This window comes from Rhinopithecus bieti, unplaced genomic scaffold (genome assembly GCF_001698545.2).
Source record: "Rhinopithecus bieti isolate Rb0 unplaced genomic scaffold, ASM169854v2 scaffold_3764, whole genome shotgun sequence".
NCBI classification, from domain to species: Eukaryota; Metazoa; Chordata; class Mammalia; order Primates; family Cercopithecidae; genus Rhinopithecus; species Rhinopithecus bieti.
In genome coordinates this window covers 964,208-985,945 of record NW_016804367.1, presented here as the reverse complement: position 1 = coordinate 985,945, position 21,738 = coordinate 964,208, and the positions used below count along the sequence as shown (strand labels likewise).

At 36.0% G+C, this 21,738-nt stretch overlaps 1 protein-coding gene across 1 annotated transcript in view; it reads right to left on the bottom strand.

Moving 5' to 3' along the window:
- Positions 1–20,708, bottom strand: part of SPATA6 (spermatogenesis associated 6) — a 127,229-nt gene extending 106,521 nt beyond the window's left edge. The window contains exons 1-5 of the mRNA XM_017867523.1: positions 20,573–20,708; positions 11,683–11,763; positions 6,499–6,792; positions 5,060–5,146; positions 2,755–2,800 (exon numbers count right to left, since the gene is read on the bottom strand). Coding sequence (XP_017723012.1) covers positions 2,755–2,800; positions 5,060–5,146; positions 6,499–6,792; positions 11,683–11,763; positions 20,573–20,653 — 589 coding nt within the window. The 5' untranslated portion in view covers positions 20,654–20,708. The remainder of the gene's footprint in view (positions 1–2,754; positions 2,801–5,059; positions 5,147–6,498; positions 6,793–11,682; positions 11,764–20,572) is intronic.
- Between the last annotated feature and the right edge of the window lie 1,030 nt (positions 20,709–21,738).

Here is a 21,738-nt window from a genome sequence, read left to right as displayed (position 1 = left end):
AAAGGAGAGCATAGTAACTGTTGTTAACAACAATGTATTATATATTTCAAAGTAGCTAGAAGAGAGGACTTAAATTGTTCCTAACATAAAGAAATGACAAATACACAAAGTGGTAGACAATCTAATCACTCTTCCTTGATCATGACACATTCCACACAATGTAACAAAATATCACATGTACCCAATAAATATGTAAAATATTATGTATCAATTTTTAAAACAGAAAATCAGAACCATAAAATTCTACTCTCACTCACACATATCACTCAAAAGCATTCTATGGCTCTATATTTTACCTTCCCAAACCACCTTATCCAGAAAACAAAGACCTATAGTAGTCTGTATTCAGCAAATCCTTCAGAATTTTTTATAGTACAAGATATTTTCTAGGTGCCCTGAACCATACCAGAAATCAGCTGAAACATTAATGTCTTTTACACGAAGTCAACTTCTCCACATAATGTCAGTAAGATTCGATTTACTTCAAATGCTTTTCAAAAATTAAAAATAAGAATAAATTCACAGTCCAACTTCTCTTCTGTACAAGTCTAATATATAGCATGATCACAAGTAGCTGAAAAAAAAAATGAGAAGGACATCTGGACACGGTGCCTCATACCTGTAATCTCAGCACTTTGGGAGACCAAGGCAGGAGGATCTCCTGAGTTTAGGAGTTCAAGACCAGCCTGGGCAACACTCTACAGCCAAAAAAAAAAAAAAAAAAAAAAAAAAAATAGCTGGGCATGGTGGTGCATGCATGCCTGTAGTCCCAGCTACTAAGGCATTTGAGGTGGGAAGATCATTTGAACCAGAGAGGTCGAGGCTACAGTGAACCATGTTACACCACACACTCCAGCCTGAATAACAAAGCAAGACCCTGTCTCAAAAAATAAGGACAAGGATATGCTAACTCTGAAAATTAAGGTAATAATTTCTGGAAATAGTATGTGTTTCCTGGAAGCTAGCACTATATTAAAAGTTTCTGTATGTTAAAGCACTTGTATGGCTTCTGCATTCCACAAACCATTTATAAACTTACCCTGATTTGCACAGGTTTATAATTTTATATCTACAAATTAATCTATTACTCTGATCTGAGGTTTCCCAATGTTCATATTTAATCACCCTCACTACCAATTAGTCACAAACTATATTTCAAATGTAAGAAATAAAGGAGATGAAAACCATGGCCCATGGCTATGAAGTAATTATAATGTTTTGGTTAAGTTATAACCAAAGTTGAACAACAGCAGTATAAAGAACAAACTAAGTCAGAATGGTATAACAATTATAATATTAAACAGTTATACCAGAGAGTAATCTCTCAAGATAAGGCAACCAGGAAAAATTTCCTAAAGGTAAAGAAACTTGAGATGGACATAATCATTTAGAAAAGTAGGAAGAATAAAAAAGAAATAGGTCAAATCTTGTGTGTATGACTTCACGCAACTTACTATCCTTCTTTAAACCTCAGGTTTCTTCATTCATAAGAAATTCAAACAAGAGGGACATGTTTAAAAGCAAACAAATTAATGAGATATTTACTAATGAGGATGTACATGATGACTACATGCCATTTTATTCAGAAAATATTAAAACATTACCAGTTACTGTTGTCTACTCAAGATATGACATATTAGGATTTGAAATGTTATTTCTATTTTACTTTGTGACAGTTAATCATCTGATAAGGGATTAATGGAAGTTCATAAAATATTACGATTTTACATAGAAATGAGACTCATAGAATCTTCAAAAGATGAGAAGAAAAGAAGGTTCCTCTAAGAGGAGAGACAGAGTCTAACATATTTCCTAAATTCCTAAGCAAAATGTAAAAAGAGGCCAGGATGGATATTCTTGATTTCCTTTTCAAATACAAAACAACTAGATAAAGCTTACAAAAGCATCACATTACAAGAGATACTGAGTTTCTTCAAAAGGACTGCACAAATTACAATTAGAATTATATAACATGGCAGTAACAGATACAATGTGCTTGAAATTTTTATTTTAAAATATACCTTAATGAAAGTAGAGAAAGTAGTATGAGACTGGTAGAAAAGAAGGAGCTAGAAGCTAGAAGACCTGGATTCTAGATTTGTAACTATCAAGTCACATAACTTCTCTAAACCGCTGCCGTTTTTCTCAAATGTAATCAAATCCATCTTCACGTGATTATTTTGAGAACTAAAGCAGTAATGTTGGTGAAAATGGCATCCTATAAAAAATAAATATTAGGCAAGATAATTTGCAAGAAAATGTTCAAGAAGAATTTCTATTACAGTAAAATCAAAAGTGAAAATTCACTAAGTGTAAGAGGTCCTACCATAAGAAACCCCCATATGTATTTAAATGGTTGATGAGAACCCGAAAGTTCAGGAACTGCTCAGCTGTCAGGCAGGAGAAAAAATGTAGTTTAAAAAAAAAAGGGTCGGGGGGGGGGGACATAAAGGTCAGAAACGCAAGAAGAAAAAGCTCTAGAAATTCAGCTCTTAAATGTACAAAGAGGAATAGAATTTTTTAAAAAATCACTATTTGGCAAAAATCAGAGTAAGAAATTGTTTCAGGCAACAGTCATCAATATATGCTAAAGGAGTCAAAGTTGAGGTATAATAGGATATTACATAATTTCAAAGTATTTCCATACAATTACGAAAGACAGAAATAGCACCTTTTTGATGGAGAAAACCAGCACATCCATCTTAATCAAGTGACTAAAATTAACATCCCCAGTAGTAGAGAAACACCACATACCTCCTGGTGTGATGCACTGAGAGTAACACATCACTTCTGTTGTATTCTGGGGGAAAATAAATAATCTGAATCTAATCATGAGGAAAAATCAAACAAACCCAAATTGAGGAACATTCTACAAAATAGCTGGCTTATGCTCTTCAAAATTATCAATGTCATTAAGCACAATGAAAGACTAAGGAACTAATCCATATTAAGGAAAACAAAAGAGGCACAGCAGCTGAATGTTATATATGATGGTATTTCTTTTGCTATGAAGATATTATTAGGACAACTGGCAAAATCTGATTTAGCTTTATAGATCAGTTAATATTATTATATCATTGTTAATCTGCTACATTGTTAATTAACTGGTGTTAATCACATAAAATATTGTCTGAATTAATCTGTTCAGGCTGCCATAACAAAATATCATGGACTGGGTAGCTTAAACAACAGAATTTTATTTCTCACAGTTCTGAAGACTGAAAATTAGAAATCAGAGTGTCAGCATGGTCAGGTTCTGGTAAGTTCTCTCTTCCTCTCTCGTAGATGGCTGCCTTCTAGTTGGGTCCTCAAATGGCAGCGAGAGAAGGAGAGAACAAGTTCTCTGGTGTATTTGCTTGTAAGGACAGTAATGTCATCATGAAGGCCCCGTTCTCAGGACCTCATCTAAACCTAATCACTCCCAAAGCCTCCATCTCCAAACCACCATATTAGGGACTAGGGCTTCAACATATGAACTTTTAGGGCATACAAATTCAGTCCATAATAATATTCCTGTCAAAAAAAATCTATACACAGACTCATACACAGACAGAGGAAAGAGAAAAGAGAAAGAAAAGCAAATATTATTGTTTATGGATTCTGAGTGAAAGCTATATGGCAATTCTTTGTACTACTATTACTTTTCTGTAAGTCTGAAATTATGTCAAAATCAAAATAAAAAGTTAAAAGAAAACAACAACTCATTATTGACCTCTCTGATTATACCTCTCACAGGCAGCTGACTGCTTAGATTAAAAGTTATTAGAAACTACAACAGTTCTGCTGGCAAATATGTAATTGTCAAGAAAAATCAGATGCTTAAGTGTTCCCAAAAAATCTTCCAAAGAAACATCTACATTAAAGTTACTTTACATTGGCTTGTTCCTAAAGCTCATTTTCCATGTCCATAAGCTTCTTCCAAGAGACAGAACAGTGTGTAACATCTGTTTCTAATTTCACATAATCTGCTATTGTGGATATAAAAGACTTGTTGATTATCACATCTATCTCCCTGCTAGTGCTAAAAAACAAAAACAAGCACGAACTCTGCATGTTTTCAGAAAAGAATGTTTAATTTCATCACTAAAAAAATAAGAGATTACACACAACATGTTAGAAATAGAGATGAAGCTCACTCAATGTAATGATTCTATTAATGATTCTATTTTTTTCGCTCAATGTCCTTTTTCTTTCTCTATGACTTTCTTAGTATGTACTAAATTAACTTTAAAGCCTGCTAGGGAATACTTATTGAACTCACTAGCCAATGTCTACAGATATTAACACTCAATATCCTTAATTATATAATACTATTTAACCTTCTTCACAAAAATTATATTCATATTGAACTTTTTTTTTTTTTTTTTTGAGACAGAGTCTTGCTCTGTCGCCTGGGCTGGAGTGCAGTGGCCGGATCTCAGCTCACTGCAAGCTCCGCCTCCCAGGTTTACGCCATTCTCCTGCTTCAGCCTCCCGAGTAGCTGGGACTACAGGCGCCCGCCACTTCGCCCGGCTAGTTTTTTGTATTTTAGTAGAGACGGGGTTTCACCGTGTTAGCCAGGATGGTCTCGATCTCCTGACCTCATGATCCGCCCGTCTTGGCCTCCCAAAGTGCTGGGATTACAGGCTTGAGCCACCGCGCCCAGCCCATATTGAACTTAAGAAGCAACTTATGTAACCATAGGACTGCTAGGGCTACAGATGAAAAACCATTCTTAACATAGCTAAAATTACTTGGTGAGAAAAGGGTTCCACAGTCAAGTTTATAAAATGTTGAGTAAAAGTAATCAAGTCATTTTTTATTAGAATATGTCACATTTTTTAACATGTTAATATATATATTCTAAATCTCAAGGTAGGAAATGATTTATAGTAGCACAGAAATCCTAATATTTTAGAGAGTAACTATATGGGTGCACCACAAGTTGTAAAAAGCTACATTATACAATATTATCCAATAATGTAACAAAGATTCTGTTTTTGTTAATTGATGCCAAATTAATGGCTTGATTGTAGCTCACGCAACTACGGCAATGAATAAAGAAAACTTCTAGCTTACCATTGTGCACCCTTGACCATCCATCTCTTTCACAGTCTCTGCCAGAAGATCCAAATAAAGTATCAGCCCTGGGACTTGGGGATCAACCTAGAGGAAGCAGGATTTTATGTAAAAGAAAGTTTAAACATTCCTACACTTTCAATCTCATGGCACCAGAAAAACTACTAGGGTACAGAGAGCATACATAATCAGGGAAATATGATGGTGCCCATGAGAGTCAGGCATGTTCCAAAAAGTTTACTCAAGTATTTTGTTGTTCGTTGCAAAATAAAATTGAAATTTAACTTCAAAAATTTTTAATAATATATATGTGCTTACTTTAAAATAAACAGACTTGGAATTGAAATGTTTATTACTCCAGTGCCTAGTTTGCTTTTTTTAAACAAGGTTAAAAAATGAGCAATATATTTTGCCATATTTTTAAAAGTCTAGTCATTTGCTTATCTCCTTAGCATGCACATTTTGAATTCAAACAGTGTCTTTACTTGGCTGCTTTCAGAGCCCAGCATGCTCAGTGATCTATAGCTTAATATAATAATAGTTAACCACATTTCCCAACAAAAGTAAAATAATGATACAAATGTGTAAAAAAAATTCCTATTCATCAAAATTTAAAATTTTTGTGCATCAAAAAATAATATCAACAGAATGAAAAGGCAACCCACTGAATCAGCGACAATATTTACAAATCATTTATCTGATAAGGGGTTATTATCCGGAATAAAGAACCCCTACAACTCAATAACAAAAACAAATAGATTTAAAAATGAACTTGAATAGACATTTATCCAAAGAAGTTATACAAATGGCCAATAAGAACAAGAAAAGAAAAAATTCAACATCGCTAATCATTAAGGAGACAGAAATCAAAATCATAGTGAGATACTACTTCACTGTAATTTTGAGATACCACAAAATCATAGTGACATACCCATTAGGATGGCTACTATGAAAATAAAGTGTTGGAGAAGATGTGAATAAATCTGAACACTTGCAATTTGTTGGTGTGCAGTGCAAAATGGTACACCTGCTATAAAAACCACTATGTCAGGGTCTCAAACAATTTAAAACAGAATTACCATATGACTCAGCAATTTTTCATCTAGGTATATACCCAAAAGAGTTGAAAGCAGGACCTCAAAAATATATTTGTACACCTATGTTTATAGAAGCATTATTCACACTGTACACATTGTGACACAGCAACATTACTCATAATATCCAAAAGATGGAAGCAATCCAAGTGTCTATCAAGAGGAAAATGAACAAACAAATGTAGTATATACATATAAGAAAATATTATTCAAGTGTAAAAGGGAGATTTTCACATATGCTATAAAGTATTAATATAAGCTAGAAGTTGAAAGATATTTCAGAATAACTTTTTTGGGGGGGAAAACTGATCAGTTTCAAATAGAAATATTTAAGAGAACACATACATGTCTAATCACAAATGGAGGTTTATCTGTTTCTTTTTTGAACTCATAGGGTCCCAGATTTAAATGGGCCAGCCGCCGCCTGGTGTCTTCAGATAGCTCACACATGCGTCTTTTTGTGTAGGGAGATGGAGAGTGTGATTTTGAAGAAATTGTAGGCTGTTCGTAGTTTTTTGCATTTATACAGTATTTACTTCTCTCAGGTGACTTGGATTTTTTCTTTTGTGATCTTGATGTTCTGTTTTGCAGTCTGCCATGTGATTTTTCAACTGGAGCCAAATGGTAAATAAATTTATCCTAAACATAAAAAATAAAAATTAACTTGGTCAAAGGGGATTTTTAAAATTCCTATTGGTGGGAAAAAATTTAAAAAGTAATTTAAATAAGACACACGAAATCTATCAAAGCCAACTAGATCAGTCCTTCCTATCTGTGCTGATCCTGGGATAAGTCAAATCCACATTCTCCTAGATAACTCTTTTGCAGCTAGTTATTAAAGTACATTGGGTCTCAAACCTCCTTGAAGTCAACTAACTAAGGACTTATAAAAATTAAATGTGCCCCGAATAACTTAATCACTTGAAAACTTTAAGAAACCAAAAGTCAAAAAAATTATTTTCAGTATACTAAAAAAGTGCAAACATTGCATCAAATACATTTAAATATTCATGTAATTGGCTATATTAAGAGAAACCTATGTCTTAGTAATGTTAAAAATACATGCCATAATTAGTTGATTACAAAATCTTTAAAGATAAAACTATAAAAATAAGCTTTCATCTCTGTCCTGCTATAATTATATATATATATATATATTTACAACACAAAAATATAAAAGAACTCTACACATATTTTAATGAAATGTGTATTTTGGATTGCCAATACATACTTTTAAGGCTCCCTTCCAAGCTGTACCTCACAATGACAGATAAACAATTACCATCTTATTCTGGTCCCATATTTTTATAAAATTGCAAACAATTAAAAAACATTTAATAAACTTAGTTAATTATATTTACTAATCTTCTAATAAAATGCCCGTTAGCCAGTCTAAAAATTTTGCAGGCCCTACAAATTTGATAATTGCTAACTTTTTAAATGCTTAGAATAACATCTTATTCAAATAATCTCTGCCTTATAAGTGCCTTAATAGTTGGATTCCAAGCAAGTAATATAATATTTGATACTCTATCCAGAGTTATAAGAAGCTTTTAATTCAAGAAAATGGACTGCTGAGAATTTTAAATGTCTTCCTAACTTTAATCACTTTTAAAACCACCAATCCTACCTCCTGCTCTACTTCCTCAACACCTCTCTACTTGCTAAGGGTAATTAAGTGAATAAAATACAAATGTGAATAGGATGAAGAAGAGTCAAATTTTTTAAGTGGATACACAGGAAAGAAAATTAATTTTCCTCATTGGAAAAGTAAGTTTCAGCTGGGGCAACAGTCTATGCATTTCATGCAGACCAGTTGCATCAGATTACTTCATCTTTCCTTCTTCTATATTTCATGGTATGCTTCTCGACCTTCTCCACCTTGTTCAATGATTTCAAAAGTGATTCAGAATTTTCTACCATATCCATTTCACCCATCTCTATGACATCACAGACTTACAGAAGCAAGGAATGTTAGCACTAAAAATGATCTTTGAGTTTACTAAAACATTCAAGCAATGAATCTTTCTAAGACCTTGGAATCATGAGTTTCTGTTTTTCAGCTTTAATTATCTAGTTCTACTCCATCTTGGATTTCCTAAATATGCAGATCTCTCGCATCCCAATTCTTAAAATTCCTTGCTGACCAAAACCTCTTTTCTTCAACCTACTTCTTACTCACTGAATCTGTTACTTACCCTTCTCACCTCCTCAGTCCCTAGAACTCTTCCCTCAAGTTCTTTACACATTTTTAGTATCTCTTACCTCCAGACCCAACTAAACTCAACATCAGTCATTTCAGCAATGCTGTAAAGTTCCTTCTTATATATTTACCTCTGATTATATCAAACCTTAATTAACCTCATCTTCTTTATTAAAGCTTTTAATACTGCATACTACTAGAGAAAGTTATAAATTACGTAGCATTTACTACAAATGCATGCTGTCTAACCTAGTTATTCCTTAATGGATCCTGTTCATGCCTAGTAAAACTTTTAAAAAGTGACTGTGTTATACCATTTATAAAATGAATTGACCATGTGACTTGCTTTGGACAACAGGAAAATAGCACATGTAGCACAAGGAGAGAGACTTGAAAAGTGTTTATCCTCTCTTATTCCTAAAAACCTTCCTGTCACCACATGAATGAGCTGGAATTCTTAGCCTGATAGATGATGTGACTATCTCATCCCAGCTGAAATCAAGTTCAACACCAGAAATTTAAGATCCTTCCCTGGGCAAAACATCTGCCACTGTCAGACATGTGAGTAAAGCCATCCTAAACCATTCATCCCTAGCCAACCATTCTAGACTAAAAAAATCAACCAGTAGATCCACAGAACTGTGAGAAACATTTGCTGTTTTAAGCCACTAAGTTAGTGAGGTCTGTAATACAACCAAAGCTATGTGATACAGCAGATTAACAAATTTATATTCATAAAGTTACTACTGATATTTAACTACTTAATAATGAATTTCACTTTGCAGTAGGTAAAAACAATGAGTAGAAATGAAAACTAGTTTTATTCCAGAAAATTCATAGTAATATGCTTAATTTTTCAGTCCATTCAATTGGTGACAAAACATCCAATTTGAAAATAAAGTGCCAAAAGGAATAAAGATCATTACAAGTATTTTATAAACCTAAACATGTTTTTACAGTTTCACTCCTCTCAAAAGTAATAATAGTTTGTATTATTGTCTTTGAAACTAAAAATGCTGGTTTACCGCTATTAAAACTTTAATTGTGGGCGGGGCGCGGTGGCTCAAGCCTGTAATCCCAGCACTTTGGGAGGCCGAGACGGGCGGATCACGAGGTCAGGAGATCGAGACCATCCTGGCTAATACGGTGAAACCCCGTCTCTACTAAAAAATACAAAAAAACTAGCTGGGCGAGGTGGCGGGCACCTGTAGTTCCAGCTACTCGGGAGGCTGAGGCGGGAGAATGGCATAAACCCGGGAGGCGGAGCTTGCAGTGAGCTGAGATCCGGCCACTGCACTCCAGCCTGGGCGAAAAAAAAAAACAACTTTAATTGTAACGAACATTCGCTTTAAAAAGTAGATTTATCACCTTCTTAAATACAATCAAAGGCTGTTAACATTCAGAGTAATTTTTTTCTATGTCATATTTCAACTACTGTTTTTTGTATCTCCCCTGTCTTAATTTCTTTAAAAAATATATCATTAGTAACAGCTGCAATATTCTAAATAATAATGTTACATGCCAGACATATTGCATATATTCCCTAATTTTTACAGCAGCCTTATGAGGAACTCAAACCCAAAACTGTTTCTGGAAAGAATATTTAAAGAAAACGTATTTCCTTACATAATGACACCAATGCCTTTTCTCTCATATCTGTGTTCAATAAAGATCCCAAGTCAAAAAATAAATAAAATAAAATGGAAAAGTCTTGTCAAAAGTTTACAGATGGAAATGTTAGTTCATAAGTACAATTAAACTACGAATGGGTAATGGCTTTACATTTAGAAAAGGCTTTCACCAAGCTGTACCCTTAGAATGTACATACTTTTCTATGTGTATGCTATATTTCAAACAAAATGTTAAAAAGAAAAAAATACTTCTCTATCCATCTATTGGAAGAACATACTCCAGTGTGACAAAAAAAAAAACTATCTGAGTCCAGGCAAAGCATTTCTAACCATTTACAACATGCACAGTGCACATCTCTAAAACAAGTCAATAACGTATCTCTGCATTTGGCAACCATAGGTTTTTAGAGTTCTAAAAGCTGTGTTTCAGCTTGCATCTAAAAGATAAATAACTACAGCCTGACTCTGAATTATTAAATATCTTTCTAAATAAAATAAGAATGTTCCCCTCAATAATTCTATATTTTACCTTTCTTGGCTTAAGTCACAGTTATCATCCTCAGCAAATTTACTTGAATACTGATAATGCAGTAAATGAACAATCCACTCCTTCCACGATAAGCCCAGTCCTGCCCTTTTTGAGCCCTCTGGGCTATACATATTATTGGCTCTTCATTATAGATAGGTCACTGTTACCCAATCATAGTGCAACTGCACATGAGTGATATCTGGACATTATTAGATAACCTGTGGACAAGGAAGTAAGCCACCCTGGTGACTCGGTAATAAGTCAGACTAGGCCAGGCACATTAGTGCACACCTGTAATCCCAGCATTTTGGGAGGCCAAGGTGGACAGATTGCTTGAGTCCCGGAGTTCAAGACCAGCCTGGGCAGCATGGCAAATTCTATCTCAAAAAAATACAAAAGTTAGCCGCATATGGTGGCATGCACCTAAAGTCCCAGCTACTAACAGGACTGATGCAGAAGGATCACTTAAGCCCGGGAAATCAAAGCTGCATGCCACTGCACTCCACCCTGGGCAAGAGAGTGAGACCCTGTCTCAAAAATATAAAAAAAGGAAAAATAAGAAGTCAGACAAATGGAGTATTAGATCCAGATATCTCAGCTTACTAAAGGCTGTTTTCAAAGATATAGATGATCCTTAGGCCGGAATGTTCAAGATTCTCTTGATCTGGCAGTACCAGTATGGCCACCAAACTCAGCAACAGTCCCTCAAGAAATCAGAGACAGTCAAGAAACCATACTCACTAAACACCAGTATCCCAGTCTGATAACTCTGGTAACATCTGCTAAAAAAGGTATCCTTTGAACTTTTGGCAGTAACCTGTAATTTCCATAACATTTCAAGAAGCCTAGATCTCTGTGAGACTACTTGATCCTAACATCTTTATGGCAGCTTGATTTCTGTGCACTAAAATCAAAAAGTCCAAGAAGTAAAAAAACAGTAGTAATAATAATCACATGATAACATCCTCTATCACACATACCAAGCTTTTCATTCTCACATTTACTAAGATGTAACCAAACTGTTAAATACCTATATTGCTTCACTTCAACTAAAATTGACACCCCAAAAGTGAAAAGAGCTGCAGCCAAAATAAATAACACTTGCCAAAAGGCCACAAATATGACTAAATAAATTAAACCATTAAATACTTTATATAAATTTTAACCTGAGTGCGGCATTTCCTTGAACTTATCAGACATTCAGTAATCACTGAAGTTGTAGAAAATTCCAGCTTTGGAGAACTTCCCTAAGAAAAAAGAGGGTATTATTAGACATTTCCATTTAAATAGAAACAATTATTAATGACAAGAATATGACCTGAAGTAACAGACACCTGTCAAAGTTCAGCTGTTTCACTGTTAGTTTGAACTTTTTATTAAAGATAAAAACAACATAGTAATGGCTAAATGTTAGCAAGTAACAGTGTCTCTGCTGATGATTCCATTATGAGTGATTATATTACTTTTATAAAATAATTAGTCTACTTTTCATTTTAAGTATTTCCCTGTCAAATTGTTTTAAATTTTAAACTATGACATATTATAGTCATAAATATATAAACATACTTAATTTCAGCTTTTTACTTTTACAACTTAAGACATATTCAACTATATGGTCAAGAAACAAATGTTAGCTTGATTTAGCCATTGCACAATATATCATATATCAAACATCATGCTGTATATCATAAATATATACAATTTGTATTTCTCAATTAATTTTTTTTCTTAGAGACAAGGTCTCTGGAGTATAGTGGTGCCATCACAGCTCACTGCAGACTCTAACTCTTGGACTTAAGTGATCCTTTCCCCTCAGCCTTCCAAGCAGCTAGGACTACAGGACACACCACCGCATTCAGCTGATTTTTTCATTATTTTGTAGATACAGGATCTCACTATGTCACGCAGGCTTGTGTCAAACTCCTGGCCTCAAGCAGTCCTCCAGCCTCAGCCTCCCAAAGCACTGGAATTACAGGCATGAGCCACTGGGTCTGGCCTGTCCATTAAAATTTTAAAAACACAAAAACAAAAAACCCAGCTCCTGGGCATAAAGTTCTTGAAAATAGAAAAGAGAAGTCTCTACTAATTCTGCCAACATTTTTTCCTATAATGTATCTTACATTCATATCTAGAAATGAACATGGCTTATATTTCTAACATTTCAATCACCACCTTGAACACTGTTTGAAATAAATAGAGATAAATGGTAAAATTCAAAAGGACAGTCACAAAGTATCTGTGAAAATATTTGGAAGCACACAATTACGCATTCACCAAAACATTAAAGAATACAGTCTATGGACAGAGCAGTTTCATTCTAATACAGTAAAAATCAGACACTGACCAAAGTATTAGGTCAGTGCAAAAGCAATTGTGATTCAATACCTACATTTGGCCTCAACAAATCAAGTCTGTGACCAGCTAAGTTTAAAAACATCATACATATTAAAAGAAAAGGTAAATCGGAGTTGCCTAACAATTGACTGAACTGATGTAGTCTTGAAAATCTAACACTGTCATTCTTACCACGTTCTATTCATTAGAATCACTACAGTCTACACTCAAGAAGAGTAGTTAGGCTACATTTTTCAATGTGTGTTCTTCTGTAAACATATCTTCATAGTGATATCCACTATATATATCTACTTGTTAATTACCTAGTACTACAAAACAAATTACCTTGAAACTTAGTGGTTTAAAGCATCAGTATACATTTATTATCTCACGTAATTTCTATGGGTCAGAAATCTGAGAAAGGTTGAGCTATGTGTTTCTGTGTTGAAATTTCTCATGAAATTGTAGTCAAGATGTAATTTAGGCTGCAGTCAACTGAAGACTGGAGCTTGAGAATCTGCTTCTCAAGAAGGTTCATTCACAGGGCTGTTGGCTGGAAGCCTCAGTTCCTTTCTAGCTTTTGGAAAGAACATTCAGCAACTCATAAACCTCTCCAAAGGGCTACTAAGTGTCCTCATGATGCGGCTCTAGTTTTTTTTTTTTTTTTTTTTTTTTGAGACGGAGTCTCGCTCTGTCGCCCAGGCTGGAGTGCAGTGGCTTGATCTCGGCTCACCGGCAAGCTCCACCTGCTGGGTACACGCCATCCTCCTGCCTCACCCTCCCGAGTAGCTGGGACTACAGGCGCCCGCCGCCACACCCGGCTAATTTTTTTTATAGGTTTAGTAGAGACGGGGTTTCACTGTGTTAGCCGGGATGTCTCGATCTCTTGACCTCGTGATCCGCCCGTCTCGGCCTTCCAAAGTGCTGGGATTACAGGAGTGAGCCACCGCACCCAGCCGATGCGGCTCTAGTTAATCAAAGTGGATGATCCAAGAGCAAAGCAAGAAGGAAGCCACAATGCTGTAGTCTCAGAATCTAACACTGTCACCCCTACCACATTCTATTCATTAGACTCACTAAGTATAATCCAAACTCAAGGACAGAGTAGTTATGCTACCTTTTCAATGAAGGAGTAGCAAAAATTTTGTGCACAGGTTTAAAACCACCAGTCTGCTCTCTGACCACAAATAATTTACATTCCTCTCACATGCAAAATACATTCATGCTCTACCAAAAAAAGAGAGAAAGGAATTAAAATCTCATCCTTGTACAACTTCAGCCTGAAATCCAGGATGTTGGCATCTAAATAAAATCCTGGTATAGATAAGGCTGCTGAGGTGTAGTTCTTTATGTACAGCTCCTAAAATACAGTTTCTCACAATCAGAAGACATATGACCTAAAGAGAAAAGTTATCTGCCTCACACATGCCCAAGGTGCACATGTGCAGCAGGGACAGGACAATCACTATAGACACAATATAAATATATTCATATTTATATTTAAATATGAATAGGAAAAATGCTTCAATCAGTAGTTTGTTGCCCTGGCAGAAAACAATGCCACAAGAGTTTGAATTTAACTCTTAACACAGTACCTTGCCTGGATTAGGTACTTAATACATGTCTCTTGATTAAATTGAATGAATGAATTGCATCTTGTTGTAGACTTCATAGATGAACTGACATTTCAAATGGTGTGATGATTAATTTTATGTGTCAGTTTGGCTAGATTATGGTGCCCAGTTATTTAAGAACTTAGATAAACTCTAGTTCTCACTTACCAAACAAGAATTCCCAGAAGGAGTGCATTGTTTTCTGCCAGGGCAACAAACTACTGATTGAAGCATTTTTCCTATTCGTATTTAAATATAAATACAAATATATTTATATTGTGTCTATAGTGATTGTCCTGTCCCTGCTGCACATGTGCACCTTGGGCATGTGTGAGGCAGATAACTTTTCTCTTTAGGTCATATGTCTTCTGATTGTGAGAAACTGTTTGAGCCCAGGAGGTTAAGGCTGCAGTAAGCCATGATCTTGCAACTGCTCTCCAGCCTGAGTGACAAAGAAAGACCCTGACTCAAAAACAAAACAAAACAAAAGAATCCCTTGTTCATCAGTAAACCTCAGCTTTTCCTCCTCAGGTCTTCAATCTATTAGATGAGGCCCACTCAAATTGCCAAAATAATCTTGAAAGTTATATCCTTTATTTAAAGTCAAGTGATTGTAAATATTAATCACAACTATCAAATACTTCTTAGAATAACATCTAGACTTGTGTTTGATCAAATAACTGGGCACCATAATCTAGCCAAACTGACACATAAAATTAATCATCACACCATTTGAAATGTCAGTTCATCTATGAAGTCTACAACAAGATGCAATTCATTCATTCAATTTAATCAAGAGACACGTATTAAGTACCTACTCCAGGCAAGGTACTGTGTTAAGCGTTAAATTCAAATATGAGAAAGTCAAAGATTCTGTTTTTATGGAGTTCACAATCTAGAACAGGAGATATTATCATCATCACTACTCCATCATCACCATCATGATATTCATGGCTATCATCCTATCACTAACATTTATTGAGTGTTTACTTGCCAGACACTGCTATAACCATTTACAAGTTTACACTAATCCACCCCAAAACCCCATGATATCTTCATGTTATGGTGCTTTGCCAAAGGTTACTCAGTTTATCCATGAAAGTGCCAGAATTTAATCCCAAAAGTTGTCTGAATCCTTGCCATAATAAAGGCTTCAGAATAGCCTGGGACTTACAGATGATTATACAGAATCACAAGAATTCCCAGAAGGAGTGCATTGTTTTCTGCCAGGGCAACAAACTACTAATTGAAGCATTTTTCCTATTCGTATTTAAATATAATGATAGATATGGCTAGATTTAGAACTGCCAATTTGGTGTTCACTTTATATATGTTCTATGTATTTTTATTCTTTGATTCTTTCTAGGAATCTCACCTGCATATGCATAGGTAAGTGGTCATGCAATGAACCCATAGGAGTCCTACCCTCTACTGATGACCTATGTGTAGATTAGGAAATCATTAAAAATTGCAGCCAGGATTCCAGTCTCCCTTGGCTTTCACTTTTGGCTGGACTTTCACTGTCTCCCCTTGACAGGCAGTTTCACAGTCAGCCAAGAATAGGTGGAGAGTTTATCTCAGCCCTTTATTGTTACCTTACTCCCAGGACCTCCCTGTCAACTTTCTGGCAGGTAATCCTTGCCCCAGTTAGAGCTCTGCCTAGCAAAGCTGTGGGGTTTCATCATCTGCTCCAACTGAATGCACTACAGTTAGCTGGCAAAGACTATTTGTGCCACTGTCCAAAAGTGATTCTGTTCCCCCTGGTAGCTAAGCTGCTGATTTTTGCACCTAGCTCCAGAACAGATAAACTCTAGTTCTCACTTACCAAACAGAATATAAGAGCACCCCAGGCAAGAATGTTAGTACTCTCGCCAGTTTTTCCCAAAGCTTTAGCAGTTTTTCAAGCATGAAAACTTCTTCATTTGTCTTACTTTGTCAGTTTCCAGTATCCTGAATTTGTTGTTTGTGAAAATTTTGTCTAGTTTTAAAAGAACTCTCAATCTCTTCAAACTGCCATTCCTAAAAGTCCTAATTTTATATATTTTGTTTTAATAATCCATCATCTTCCAAATAAATGCAAAAGTAACTCAAATTAAATGATGAAAAGTAAATCCCTGTTAATGCTCCATACTCTTGAGTTTATATTACCATATTGGTATAATACAGAATTTTAAATTACGTTAAAGAGACCATAATTTTAAAATGTGATTATTTGTTCATCGTATGTTTCCACACAGATCTTGAAATACTCTTTGAAGACGTTCATAGTACAGAAGCTCGCTAATGGACATTGAAATATCCTCAAATAAAGTATAGTTTTATAGACTTGCTACTTAGTCAACTTTTATACTTTCATTAAGATGAAGCTGCTTTTTCTTGGAATAGGGCATATCATAAATCTACAGGAGATACTACTTAGGTTCACTATATTTGTTCATATATCAACACTCTCCTTATTCAGACTACTCTAATATTTTACAAAATTAGTTTTAAAGGTCTATCCAAATAATTTCAAACTGGACAATTTTTGCTTAAACTCTTTTGAAATGGCATGGGCTTCTCTTGGTTTCTCTGCATGGAAGACTTACTTTCAGCAATAAAATATTTGCAAATCATCCACAGAACTTGAAAGAAATTACAGTAAAGGATAGACAGTAAGCTGTGATTTGATGCAGCTTTTAATTTTAGGTATATGAATATGTACTTCCATTACATAAATGTTTTACAACTAATCTATCTAAATTCCTACTAACATATCAATTATTTCCATTTTTCACTATTATGAACAAACAGGTAAACATTCTTAAGAAGGCTCTTAGTATATCAGAGATAATACATCTTTAAGATAGATACTGTATTAGTTCATTTCTAAAGGTACTGATAAAGATATACCTGAGAATGGGCAACTTACAAAAGAAAGAGGTTTACTGGACTTACACTTCCACATGGTGGAATGCAGGGAGGAGCAAGTCACATCTTTTATGGATGGTGGCAGGCAAAGAGAGAGCTTGTGCAGAGAAATTCTCGTTTGTTAAACCATCAGATCTCATGAGACCCATTCACTATCATGAGGACAGCATGGGAAAGACCCATCCTCATGATTCAGTCATCTCCCACTGGGTCCCTCCCATAACACATGAGAATTACGGGAGCTGCAAGATGAGATCTGGGTAGGGACACAGAACCACACCACATCATTCAGTCCCTGGACCCTCCCAAATCTCATATCTTCAGATTTCAAAACCAATCATGCCTTCCCAACAGTCCCCCAAAGTCTTAACTCATTTCAGCATTAACTCAAAAGTCCACAGTCCAAAGTTTCATCGAGACAAGGCAAGTCCCTCCCACTTATGAGCCTGTAAAATCAAAAGCAAGTTAGTTACTTCCTAGATACAATGGGGGTATAGGCATTGATTAAATACAACAATTCCGAATGGGAGAAATTGACCACAACAAAGGGGCTACAGGCCCCATGCAAGTCCAAAACCCAGCAGGGCAATCAAATCTTAAAGCTCCAAAATGATCTCCTTTGACTCCATATCTCACATCCGGGTCCTGCTGATATAAGAGGTGGATTCCCAAGGTTTTGGGCAGCTCTGCCCCATGGCTTTGCAGGGTACAGCCTCTCTATTGGCTGCCTGTACTGGTTGGCACTGAGTGTCTGCAGCTTTTCCAGGCGCATGGTGCAAGCTGTCGGTAGATCTGCCATTCTGGGATCTGGGGCATGGTGGCCCTCTTCTCACAGCTCCTCTAGGCAGTGCCCCAGGGACTCTGTGTGGAGGCTCTGACCCCACATTTCCCTTCCAGGCTGCCCTAGCAGAGGTTCTCCATGAGCACCTTGCCCCTGCAGCAATTTTCTGCCTAGGCATCCAGGCGTTTCCACACACCTTCTGAAATCTAAGCAGAAGTTCCCAAATGTCAATTCTTGATTTCTGTGCACTCACAGGCTCAACACCACATGGAAGCTGCCAAGGCTTGAGGCCTGCACCCTCTAAAGCCACGGCCCAAGCTCTATGTTAGCCCCTTTCAGCCATGGCTGGAATGGCTGAGACATAGGGCACCAAGTCCCTAGGCTGCACACAGCACAGGGACCCTGGGCCTGGCCCATAAAACCACTTTTCCTTCTAGGTCTCAAGGCCTGTAATGGGAAGGGCTGCCACAAAGGTCTCTGACATGCCCTGGAGACATTTTCCCCATTGTCTTGGTGATTAACATTCAGCTCCTTGTTATTTGTGCAAATTTCTACAGCTGGCTTGAATTTCTACTCAGAAAATCAAATTTTCTTTTCTACCCCATTGTCAAGCTGCAGATTTTCCAAACTTTTATGTTCCATTTCCCTTTTGAAACTGAATGCCTTTAACAGCACCCAAGTCACCTCTTGAATGCTTTGCTGCTTAGAAATTTCTTCCACCAGATACCCTAANCTTTCAGCCATGGCTGGAATGGCTGAGACATAGGGCACCAAGTCCCTAGGCTGCACACAGCACAGGGACCCTGGGCCTGGCCCATAAAACCACTTTTTCCTTCTAGGTCTCAAGGCCTGTAATGGGAAGGGCTGCCACAAAGGTCTCTGACATGCCCTGGAGACATTTTCCCCATTGTCTTGGTGATTAACATTCAGCTCCTTGTTATTTGTGCAAATTTCTACAGCTGGCTTGAATTTCTACTCAGAAAATCAAATTTTCTTTTCTACCCCATTGTCAAGCTGCAGATTTTCCAAACTTTTATGTTCCATTTCCCTTTTGAAACTGAATGCCTTTAACAGCACCCAAGTCACCTCTTGAATGCTTTGCTGCTTAGAAATTTCTTCCACCAGATACCCTAAATCATCTCTCTCAAGTTCAAAGTTCCACAGATCTCTACAGCAGGGGCAAAATGCTGCCAGTCGCTTTGCTAAAGCATAGGAAGAGTCACCCTTATTCCAATTCCCAACAAATTTCTCACCTTCATCTGAGACAACCCCTGTCTGGACTTCATTGTCTATATCATTAACAGCATTTTGGTCAAAGCCATTCAGCAAGTCTCTAGGAAGTTCCAAACTTTCCCACATCTACCTGTCTTCTGAGCCCTCCAAACTGTTCCTCCATCTGCCCATTACCCAGTTCCAAATTCACTTCCACATTCTCGGGTATCTTATAGCAATGTCCCACTACCTTGGTACCAATCTACTCTATTAATCCATTGTCATATTGCTATCAAGAAATATCTGAGACTGGGTAATTTATAAGGAAGGAGGTTTAACTGACTCACAGTTTTGCATGATTGGGAAGGCCTCAGGAAACTTACAATCACGGTGGAAGGGGAAGAGGCACATCATCTTACATGGCAGCAGGTGAGAGAGAAAATGTATGTGCCGCAGGAAATGTCAAACACTTATAAAACCATCAGATTTCGTGAGAACTCACTTGCTATCATGAGAACAGCATGGGGGAAACCACCCTCATGATCCAATCACCTCTCACTAGGTCCCACCCTTGACACAAGAGGATTACAGGGATTAAAATTCAATATGAGATTTGGGTGGGGACACAGTGCCTAACCATATCGCATGGTATAGCAGCATATAAAAGATTCTCATTTTTTCACTTTTATCAGATTTATTAAATTTTCCCAATCTTATAGCTATATAAATGAAATCATATGGTTGTTTTAACTTGGATTTCTCTGAATACTAATGAGTTTGAGTATCTTTTCAAATGTTTGTTATCATTCCTTAGAGAAAAAAATAAAGAGAAGAAAGAGACAGAGAGACAGAGGTGGGATGGGGATGGGGAGAGAAGGGGATGACAGAGATCTGAAGAATGTCAATTAAAATTTTAAAAATTTTGAATGGCACTTTTTTTATTAAATTATTTTCATTTAGATTTTAATATGTTTAAGTAACCAATTTACTGTATTAGTCCATTTTTACATTGCTATAAAGAAATACCTTTATATGTTTAAGTAACATATTGAAATCTAAAACAATTAAGATTTAAACTATAAAACAAGAAGTAAACTAAATTACACTTTGAATTTGTTCTTCACATTTAAGATGACGAGCGCTATGCGGTGGTTTCTGACAATGATTTTCCATCAAAAACTGATTCAGAAAATTGCAAGCACTTACTCGAAGGCCAGAAATCCTCCTCATGGTAACCTGGCGGTTTGAATCATGATGTCCAGACATTTGGTTTGGACCCGGAAACATGAAATCCCGTGTATTTTCATCATATGTAGACAGTGTTTCACCCACTACAAGAAAGATATCCTATGATTCAAATTATAACAAAATATTCTATTTAGAAGCAAAATCATCAATTATCATGTATCTATTGCCTGATGCCTTATTGAAATACCTGTTTTGGGTCATGTTTATTTTCTATGAAAGGAAAATTAAAGATATGTTAAAAATATTAACACATTTTCCTTTTCAGAAACATACTACAAAAATATGAAGTTGGTCCAACATTTATATGTCAGTTACCATTTCCACATTGGTTTGTTTGTTTGTATTTATTTATTTATTTATTTATTTTGAGATGGAGTTTCACTCTTTTTGCCCAGGCTGGAGTGCAATGGCGCCATCTCAGCTCACTGCAACCTCCACCCCACCCTGGGTTCAAGTGATTCTCCTGCCTCAGCCTCCCGAGTAGCTAGACTACAGGCATGCACTACCATGCCCAGCTATGTATTTTTAGTAGAGACGAGGTTTCAACACGTTGGCCAGGATGGTCTCAATCTCCTGACCTCGTGATCTGCCCACCTTGGTCCCACAAAGTGCTGGGATTACAAGCGTGAGCCACCGCACCCAGCCAGCACTCCATTTTTCACATTAAAAAAATTTGGTTAATATAGATGTCATCTATAATCACAGAAATCAATATCAGAAATGAAACTATCCTCTATATTTTAACTCTGCCTTCTCCAGGGAACTGTAACATTACTACATAAGTAAGGTTTTATTCTCTTCCCTTCCCTAATGATAGGCAACACACAAAAATAATGATAATTAACTATTTTATCAATAAAATATATAGTTTTAGAAAATCACAAAACTTAAAAGTCAATTTTATGACTGTCACAAAATATTTTAGAATGATAAGTTATTTTCAATTTTCAATTACTACTATTCAATTTTAGAACAATGTATTAAAGTGACATTTATGACAATCTTTCTGTATATATTATTTTGGTCTACTGACATTTTACACGTAGTAGATCAACAATAGAAACTTTACACTGTTCTTAACTTGGGAAGAGTAGGAAAGATGAGATTTTTTTTTTTTTTTTTTT